At 45.7% G+C, this 10342-nt stretch overlaps 1 protein-coding gene across 1 annotated transcript; it reads left to right on the top strand.

Moving 5' to 3' along the window:
* The first annotated feature begins 6410 nt into the window (after positions 1–6410).
* TCF21 (transcription factor 21) lies at positions 6411–10213 on the top strand. The gene is made up of 2 exons (XM_019520245.1): positions 6411–7003; positions 9644–10213. The coding sequence occupies exons 1-2, from the start codon at positions 6554–6556 to the stop codon at positions 9731–9733; spliced, it is 540 nt and encodes a 179-aa protein (XP_019375790.1). The 5' UTR covers positions 6411–6553; the 3' UTR covers positions 9734–10213.
* Positions 10214–10342: the final 129 nt, after the last annotated feature.

Below are 10342 nucleotides of genomic sequence, written 5' to 3'. Positions count from 1 at the left end.
TCTTAAATGTGAGATTATCTTTTCTCTTCCTTTAGTCCCGTGCCTTATTTACCACATACCTTCCAACTTGTACAATAAACATAGGAGTCCTGCAAACAACAGCCTCCTTCATTACACAGATTTGATTCATTTCATGAACACTATGCACCACGTACATTGACTACAGCAGAGTCCTACAGAAAAACAGTATATGATAATGTAAGTAAAAGCTGCATCACAATACATGCCAGAGGCAATTTTAATTTCAGTATTTCCTAGCTTTTGATTGCTCATCTGCTACTATAACTTTATTTACATTTTCTTTAGAGTTTTTATATGTGATTATTATTATGATTAGTATTATTTAACATTGGCCTATTGCTCCGTATATTTTTTTTCTGTCACTCCCTCTTTACGCGGTAAGCTTTCAGGTCAAACCAAATGTAAATATGAGAAACACATTTCTGTAAAAGTAATAATATAAAAACAGATGAGTAGAGAAAGCTACCTCCTGCATCCTTAGCCATGAGTCAAACATATTTTATTTCTTGAATATCACCAAAACTTCAGAATTTAATTCAAAATCAGTTCTCTAACCATTGTTCACTGGGTTGTTGTCTATATACAGAAAAACACTTGTCCTATGCTTTTGGATGCAACTTTAGTTACTGCTAAAGGGGTCTGAGATTTTCAGAGGGTTCAATGCTGACTGACAACGAAGTACCTCTATAAATGCCATATCAGGCACCAAAACCTGAGACACACAAAATCACTAGACACTTTTGGAAACCTTGGCCTCAAGCTCCAAGACCTGTCTCAAATTACCTTGTTATTGCAGCTTGGGAGAGCGGATGTTTGAAGGGTAATGGATGGAGTTCTCCATTTAAGGGGGAAACCTGTGATGTGCCAGAGCACAGCCTGAGACAGACAAAGGAGGAGGGGTCATCATGAATGAAGGGAACAGATTTAAGCCTGGCTCTAGTAGGGGAAGCAAACAGTGATGAAAGGAAATGAAACCTAGAGCAGATATGGGCAGCATGTTTTGTTCCAAACATCCTAATTGGCCAAACATGTTTTGCTTTTGTGACCAGCACTGTGTGCATATGGCATTGCAGGTTTTTCATTAAATATTACATTATTAAAGGACACAGATATCATTCTATAATATATCTATAATATATATCTATTTCTATGATATATCAGATTTCTATATATCTGTCATAGGTTACATTTGCCATTGGATAAACTGTGTCTATACAAAATAACAAAGGTGTCTGGCTTTATGGATGGAAGGATGCAAGATATCATCATTGCCAATAATTAAGTATTAATTTTCTAAACACTTCTATATAAAAGATGTTTGGTGTGATGGTTCATTGCCTCTCATCTAGATGATCTGAATGTTATAATTTTACCATTCACAGCCTCCTAAACACACAAATCTTTATACTATACACTTCCACTGTGCATTCCCCTTCACATAAATAAATGACTTAACCTTGATAGAGCTATTGATTAAGTTTGCCTAGCACTTGCCATTACATTTGTTTGTGTGTGTGTGTGTGTGTGTGTGTGTGTGTGTGTGTGTGTGTGGTTACTTTTAACTTTGCAAAATTGTAGGTGTTTGCGTGGAAAGTTTCTATAGTGGATGTTGGCCTGAGATTCAATGGGTCTCTAAACAAAATGAGTGTCCACAGACATGCTTGTTAGTGTTCTACTAATCAAGTCTGCTCCATGTGCTAATTAGAACAGTCCAGGGTTGCCTCAGCGTCATGTGTATGAGGTCCGCCGCATTTCCAGATGGCCACAGGAGCATTTTCACTAAAGCTTATTCACTAAAGCTTAGTTAATGTAGCCCCATGGCCATTTTAAAAAGCAGGGGGCTTAATACACATGACGGTAAGCCATTTTAATTAAAGCAGCTGTCCAGGAACCACTCTAATTAAAATTCCTTCCCTCCCTTTCCTTGAAAAAAGGGAACAATTTTACCATGTTAAAACTTCTTTGTTGACTTGTTTTAAGAAAAACTCTAAACACTCTGGTGAGGCCACAGTTGGAGTACTGAGTCCAGTTTTGGGCTCCACAATTCAAAAAGGACGTGGAGAAGCTTGAGAGAGTGCAGAGGAGAACTAAGCGCATGATCAGAGGTCAGGAAAACAGACCTTATGATGAGAGGCTGAGAGCTATGGGACTCTTCAGCCTGGAAAAGCACAGTCTCAGGAGTGACCTGGTGGCCACCTATAAGTTTATCGGGGTACTCACCAGGATCTGGGGGAACATCTGTTCACCAGAGCACCCCAAGGGATGACAAGGTCGAACGGTCACAAACTCCTCCATGACCGTTTCAGCCTGGACATAAGGAAGAACTTCTTTACTATCTGAGCCCCCAAGGTCTGGAATAGACTGCTGCCAGAGGTGGTTCAAACACCTACTCTGAACACCTTCAAGAGACATTTGGATGTTTATCTTGCTGGGATCCTATGACCCCTGCTGACTTCCTGCCCCTGGACTTGATGATCTTCTGAGGTCTCTTCCAGCCCTAGTGTCTATGAATCTATGAATCTATAACACCCCCATGCTTTGAAGAAGAGATGTAAAATTTGGCAGGTGCAATTTTTACCATCACTGTGGAAACATGCCCATATTTGCCCAAATTAAAAGGCTTTCAGATTTGTTCCCACATCCTATAAATGAGTTCCTAGACTTCAGCAGTAAAATCTCCAAGGAGTCCTTCCATGCTGGGCATGCTTCAGCCCCTCACAGCTGCTACAAGCGATCAGCAAATGCCTGAGCAGTTCATGAAAAGAAACTAAGATTGAGAGTTTGGTGAGGGAAAAAACCCATACTGTCTGAGTAAGAAGGCTGGGGCTGGGAACTAGGGTTGAAATTGAGGAGGAGTCTAGGACCAAGTTGCATAAGGACAGGCTAAGATCAGATAAGAAGCAAAACAGGGAGAGGGGAGACCTGGACTGATCATTCATATGGGGTGAATAGATAATGTAAGGGCACCCAATTCATCCCCTGAGCACAGTCCATGCAGTGCATCGAATGAGGCAAGTGTCCCTTGGGGAAAAAAATAGAATGCAAACATGTAATTAAACACTGTGTCAAAATGCTCATACACTAAGAGGTCAAACAAAGGTTGCATTAATGGAAAGAGAGGTGGATGCCTATATCCCTATTCACAACAAAAAAATGATAGTCAGCATTAACCTCTGTTTGATGCCAATGAAAACTACAGATGCATAGCACCTCTAAAATTCAAATGTATACTATACATATAAGTATACATGCAATTTTAGAATGTTTTTATTAGCCTTTAGGCCATTTTTATAAGGCCTGAATATTTCTTCTGCTTTTATACATCTACTCAAACCTAAGAAAGGCATTTATAAACATCTTCATTGAAAATCTATGTGGACAGACTGCCTGAGACCTCTTACCTATTTCTGGGTTCTTGATGCTGCCTTTTAATGTGCAGTCCTCGGCCATTTGTACTCAAAGACATGAGCAACTTCCACTTGATGGCTCTGTCATCCTTGCTTCAGTCAGAGTCCTTTTGCTAGTTTATAACATCAATCGTTCGGCCTATAAATCTTTGCAGTGGATATGGCCATTTAAAATCTCCACCTGCACAAACAACAATCAGGCACAGAAAATAAGAAAGCTCATAAATCTGTATTCTGGTGATTAGTAATTTTTGGATCTGTAACCAGGGAGTTACAAAGAAAGAAACCCCAATTCATTAATTAGGGCTGATATGCTGACAATTTGTTTAGTTTATAGCACAGGGAAAACACAAACAGGGCACAGTTAACATAACATGACGTTAGAGGTTAGCGAATTCCCAACAGAGCCCAGAGCCGGGAGATAGGGTATCTTAATGTACTTATCCTATTGTGAGTGGGGGTGTGTTATCTTGCAGTAGAATGGCAAGAGTTGGTTTAAAGTTTTAGGTCAGTACTGCTTCTCTTGGCTTATTTAATTCAGAGAAAACGCAGATGGATAAACAGGTAAGAGAGATGGTCATTGCTTATCATGATCTGTATCTACACCTTGCTCCTCTGCAGCAATTTTCATCTGAAGATTTCATAGTACTTTGCAAACATTTACTAGCTGAGAATAGTATCCTTGTGAAGTAGTTTGTGGTGTTTTTACTACATACATTAGGGTTGTTGGCTGTAGTCGTGTTGGTCTAAGAACATAGGCAGACAAGGTTCTTTGGGTAAATGTAATATTAGACCAGCTAAATAGTTGGAAAAATTGGTCTTTGCAAGCTTTTGGGCACAACAACCTTCTTCAGGCATATCAAGAGTCTGGTGAATTGTGTGCTTTCCTGTGTAGAATAGAAGCCAAAATGTGCTGTTGAGTTTGGCTTCTTTCTTTTTCATGTTGTGAAGTTTCCATTTCAAATGGCAAAATTCGATATCTTCCCTACCTTAGGGTTGTTGGTTGTAGCCATGTTGGTCTAAGGACATGGGTGGCAAGGTTCTTTGGGTAAATGTGATATCTTTTATTAAACCAACTACATACAGGAGGACTGATGCAATGCTCACAGAAATCAATGAGAGGCTTTCCAAAGGCTGGTTTGATTTGATCCTGCATGTTTCAGTTGTGTCTTGCCTAAATATTTAAACAAGTCTCCTGAGTAATTGCCTTCCCTTGAGACCAAATCATGTATTCTGGAGTCACACCAGGGCTGTCTCTACATGTGGATCTACTTCCTGAAACAGCCTTGTTCTCTCCTCCCACACATGTACCCAACCCAGTCTGCAGAGACTTTGTTGGGTCCAAGATCTGTGAGTGGAGAGGGAACAAGATAGGGAAGGAAATGTAGCAGGCTGCATGTACTCTTCTCCCTATATTGGGTCCAGGGAGGAGTTCAACTATTGGCTTCAAAGAGAAAAGAATTAAGCCAAAACCAATTCTTTTTGAAAAGCCTATTAAAGATTCATTAAAAAATAAAATCTTTACCTGGGTCTTAAACTACAGGGTTATGTTAACACATTCAGATGATCAGTGCTAAGCACTCCTTAAAATCCCTGGTAAAACTCTCTTTGACTTCAACAGGATGAAGCTAAAGCTGCTTACTTTTGAAATTCCCTACCCTGTGGACCTCCCCATGCCCAGGAAAAACTCCCTCGTCTTAGGTTTTGCATTACTCCAGCTATGTACAACTAGCATCTACTACTTAACGTGAATGAAAAACACGGCATGCTCTTTAAAAGAAATATATGTAATTAAATGGATGTTTTATTTCAAAGCAGTTTACCATTCTTGTAATACTGGTAACACCATGGCCCTTTTATTCTGCCTACATACAAGTGCATGTTTATTCCAGTGTTGTTAAAAGCAGTCTGACCTGAATACAAAAAGCTTTGCCTGTCTATAGGAAGAATGCCACTGAGCTTTGCAGGGTGGGTTGACTTAAGATGCACCCTAGAAATCACTACAGAGCATCTTCACAGACGGCATTTTTACAGACAGTCTCTTTTCTACCTTGAATCACTCCCACTATAGTGTCTCCTCTACTTACCTTTGACGTTTTTGCCGCTGCTTTTTTTTCCCTCCCTCCCTTCCCTGCTTTACCTTTTGTCTTTCTAATTTCTACCTACAGACATTCTCATTGACATCCTGCCACACTTTTGGCTTCTCTCATTCCTTGGAGTCTCAGAACAGCAGAGACTCCCTGTGCCTGGAGAAGGGTGATTGCGCCTGAAAGCTTGCTAAAATCTTTTCTTTTTTTCCCCCAACTACTCAGTTGATCTAATAAAAGATATCACATCTATTCAAAGAACCTTGCCTACAGGGCATCTAGGAATTAGGGACACACTACAGTCCTGCCCCCTGTAGTATAAAAATATATATATTTTTGATACAGGGAAACTCAAACACTGCGAGTTTACAGAGACTTGCCACAGGTCACACAGGGAGCCTGGAAAGCCTCAGATGGCCTGGCTCCAAGCTCTGTGCTTCCAGGCCAGGACCATGCTGCTGAGTATCAGAGCTCTCTTCCTGGAAGCAGTAGTAGCCAGGCAGGATACAATCTCAGATCAGCATCCACAGACTTCTTTCAGCTGAGGCTACTGGACAGAGGCTGGAAGGGACCCTCTGGACATGAGTTGCCTGGGTGGCTCCGCTCCTGCCCCATCCTGGCTTCCCGCAGGCGTCAGTGACAAGGGTGACACTGGACTCCTGGGTCCTGGAGGAGGCAAGGGGAGGGGTGAGGGGTGTCTCAGGCAGCTGGTGGATCCCGGTGTGGTGATGCAGAGACCTGCCTCTCCCCTCCCTTCCTGCTTCCTGACCAGAAGAGCCTGGAGCTTGTGGATGTGGTGAGCAGCCAGCAGCAGTGGGCCGGGCAGGGCCCCTCCCCTGGGCTGCTGCAAGACCCGCCTCTCTATTCCCCAGATAAATTACTAGTGTCCTCATCAAATTCCTCGGCTTTCTCGCTCTCTCTTTCCCTGCCTCACTCCCGGGCCAGGAGGGGGTGGGCGGGGATCCTCTCTGAACTGCCCCAGGGCTTGGGGGGGCGCCTGCAAGCAGCTCCGGGTCTCCCCCACCCCCACCCCCCACCATGTCCACGGGCTCCCTGAGCGATGGGGAGGACCTGCAGGAGGTGGAGATGCTGGACTGCGACGGCCTGAAAATGGATTCTAGCAAAGAGTTTGGGGCGTCCACCGAGAGCAACGAGGAGGGCTCCACGTGCGAGCACGGCTCCCCCCCCAAGGGCCGGGGGGCGGCGGGCAAGAGGAAAAAGGCTCCCCCCAAGAAGAGCCCGCTGCACGGGGTGAGCCAGGAGGGCAAGCAGGTCCAGAGGAACGCGGCCAACGCCAGGGAGCGGGCCAGGATGCGCGTGCTCAGCAAGGCTTTCTCCAGGCTGAAGACCACCCTGCCCTGGGTGCCCCCGGACACCAAGCTCTCCAAGCTGGACACCTTGAGGCTGGCCTCCAGCTACATCGCGCACCTGCGGCAGATCCTGGCCAACGACAAGTACGAGAACGGGTACATCCACCCCGTCAACCTGGTGAGTGGCACCCCGGCCGCGGGGACAGGCTCCGGCACCTTCCGCAGGGGCGGGCGGCACCGGGCGCCTTCGCCACACACATTCAAACCCAGGCAGCTCCAGCTCTTGAGGGTCTGGCCGCAGTGTCGGGCTGCGGGAGACCTCAAGCAGAGCATGGCATGTCTTTGGCGCATCCACACCCCGTGCACGCCCATAATGTCGTGGTGAAGTGTGCAGCCCCTCACCCGGCCCCGGGTCTGCCAGGGGATCGCTGCTTCCAGGCGGGTCCCTAGTCCTGGGCACCAAGCTCCTGGACTCCTTGCTATGAAAGAGCACATGCAACAAAACTCTGTCTTCCAGACGACTGCTACTACTAATTATTGTTGTTGTTATTTCCTGAACTCTTTGCTATGAAGGAGCACTTACAACAAAACTCTGTCTTTGAGACTAATAATAATAATAGTAATAATAATGATTTCCTGAACTCTTTGCTCTGAAAGAGCACATGCAACAAAACTCTGTCTTCAAGACCAATAATAATAATAATAGTAATAATAGTAATAATAATAATTTCCTGGACCCTTTGCTATGAAGGAGCACATGCAACAGAACTCTGTCTTTGAGACCAAAATAATAATAATAACAATAGTAATAATAATAATTTCCTGGACCCTTTGCTATGAAAGATCACATGCAACAAAACTCTGTCTCTGAGACGACTACTACTACTACTACTAATAATAATTTCCTGAACTCCTTGCTATGAAGTAGAGCACATGCAACAAAACTCTGTCTTTGAGACCAAAATAATAATAATAATAATATTAATAACAATAGTAGTAATAATAATAGTAATAGTAGTAGTAGTAGTATAATAATTATAATAATAGTACTGGTAATAATAACAATGGTAGTAGTAATAAATCTACTACTACCCTAAATATATTAGGGAATATTAGGGATTTATATGATCTAATTTATATGATAGTTCTAATCCTATGAATTAGTATTATCCATAATAATAATAAAAAGCCAACCCATGGGTTTTCCGTTTTCCAAGATGTTAGAATCACACCATCACAGAAAGTTAGGGTTGGAGAGGACCTCAGGAGGTCATCTAGTTCAACCCCCTGCTCAAAACAGGACCATGTTGTCCAACCACATCATCCCAGCCAAGGCTTTGTCTAGCCGGGGCTTAAAGATCTCCAAGGATGGAAAGTCCTTGATACATGTTTCTGTATCAAGGTGTATTTGAAAGGGGAGGAGGGGACTTTGAATCTTAAACATAATAGGAAAGTAGGGCCAGAGGTCATCTAGTCCAGCCTCCTGCTCAAATCAGGATCATCCCTGTCCAAACCATTCCCTACGGATCTCACCTATTAGCAAAACTAGGAATTACCTAAATTAAGCACAGATTTAAAATACGTGGTCAGGGCGGGTTTACATAATGGTGTAGAAAGAGTTGGAAACACCGAAGTCTCTCTCAGATCTAAAGGCGGGCACGCTTTACTACCAAATCGCAGATCTTCAAGGGGTGGCCACTGTGTCTGGGTAGTCTCAGGGCAGGCAGGTCGAGCCATCCGAGGTCACTCTCGCACCTACGTCTTTGTGGGCGTGGGGGATCCTGATTTAATCGCAGAGGCAAACAGTTGTGACCCAGTAAGTGTTGTGGTGGCTAACACAGAGAGGGTGGTTAGCCTAACTGGAAGCCATTAGGGTTCTGGCTGATCTCTCTCTTTATTAACAGAGATTGAGAGATGATCAACAGCCGTTCCTTAGTTCTCAGCCCCATCCAAAGCAATAAGGAAGACACCAAATAAATCCTTTTTTTTCCAAGTGGTTCAATTAGCAATTAAAAAAAAAAATTAAAATGTGAGGATATGTTTGAACCCGGCATTTTATAACGGAGATTTCAATGGGATTCTTTTTCTTGACGTTTCTTCCCGGAGTCTCATGCTCCGCAGGGGTGGAGGGGGGAGTAACGGGGTGGCTGTCCTGGAGGAGATCAGGATCTCCTCCAGGACAGCCACCTCGAGTTACGTCTCCCCGGGAGGAGATCCTGATCTCTCTGGGAATAAGTCTCCCGTGGCTGGACACGGCAGACCGCTGTGCCCGCGGTCGGGGCCAGGCCGGGGACACACCGCCGCCCCCTCGCTATTGCGGGGCAAAGCCTGAGCCCGTCGGCCCGGCGGAGGCGCCCAGCGGGGGTGAAGGAGGGCAGGAGCCGGCTTGCGATCAGCATGGACGGGCTGCAGCTCTCGGCCAGAGGGCAATTGGTTTTCCTTCTCAAAGCAGAGGGCAGGCCCTGGGACACCGCCCACCCCCCCGCCACCAAATCCAGGAGACTGCCTGGGATCTGTCTCCAACTGTTAGCAATGCCAGATCTTTCGTTTCCAACAGAAATGCTGGGAGGAATAAAAACCACAGGGATACCTCCCAGGCGGGCAGACGGGAATGCCCACGGGATACAGCCCTGCGGAGCGCCGCAGGGGTGCCCCATCTCAGCCCCTTCTTACTGCTAGGCGGAGGGGTGGGGAGAGGCAGTAGGGGCTGCTTTCTCCCAGCCTGTCGAGGCTCTCATGAGACAGCTCAGGGTGATAACAGTGTTTTCTTTTTACCGCCCCCCCCACCACCCACCTCCCTTGTCTTCCTTGGCTGCAGACTTGGCCCTTTATGGTGGCGGGCAAACCGGAGAGTGAGCTGAAAGAAGTGGTGAACACAAATCGCTTGTGCGGACCTACAGCATCCTGACCACCCTCCAGCAGAGGAACCAGCCTTCAATGCGCGTGTTGGGGGCGGAGGGGGACCAGTAGGAGAAAGGTGGGGACCACCCCCCACCCCACCCAGGGACACCGCCGAGCGACCCGGAGAGCCGAGCGCATCCCACCGAGGGGACCAAATGTACCTTAGCAAAGACTCCACCCCAAAGACTCCCCCTCCCCCGGTATATTTAACTTGATTAACGTCTGTACAGTCGATCGTCCTGCAACGCAGCCTTGCTGGTTCGAGTGCCAGCGTTGTGTGCGAGATCCCTGCGGCCCCCCCCCAGCCAGCCTGCCCGCCTGCCTCTCTTTTTGTACCATACTTGTGACATATGTAGATGCCTAGAATACTGGACTTTGATAGTCGCAGCTCTAAATACGCGGTAAAGATATATGGATATATTTTCTTCAGCCGGGTCTTGCTATATTTCTGTGAATAAAACCTTCCTTTCTATATGAAAAACACAAACTCTCCCCCCACCCCAGCCGTGTCGTTTTCGTTTCCACCTCGCAGCGCTTTGCGGAAGGGCTCGGCTCTCCCGAAAGGCACCGCTTTTATGTGGGCTGAGGCGTCAGGCAACAAAACTCTTTGACCCCA

Source organism: Gavialis gangeticus, unplaced genomic scaffold, assembly GCF_001723915.1.
Source record: "Gavialis gangeticus isolate Ggan-Ray unplaced genomic scaffold, GavGan_comp1, whole genome shotgun sequence".
In the NCBI taxonomy this organism is placed as follows: Eukaryota; Metazoa; Chordata; order Crocodylia; family Gavialidae; genus Gavialis; species Gavialis gangeticus.
This window is presented reverse-complemented; position numbering and strand designations above follow the sequence as displayed.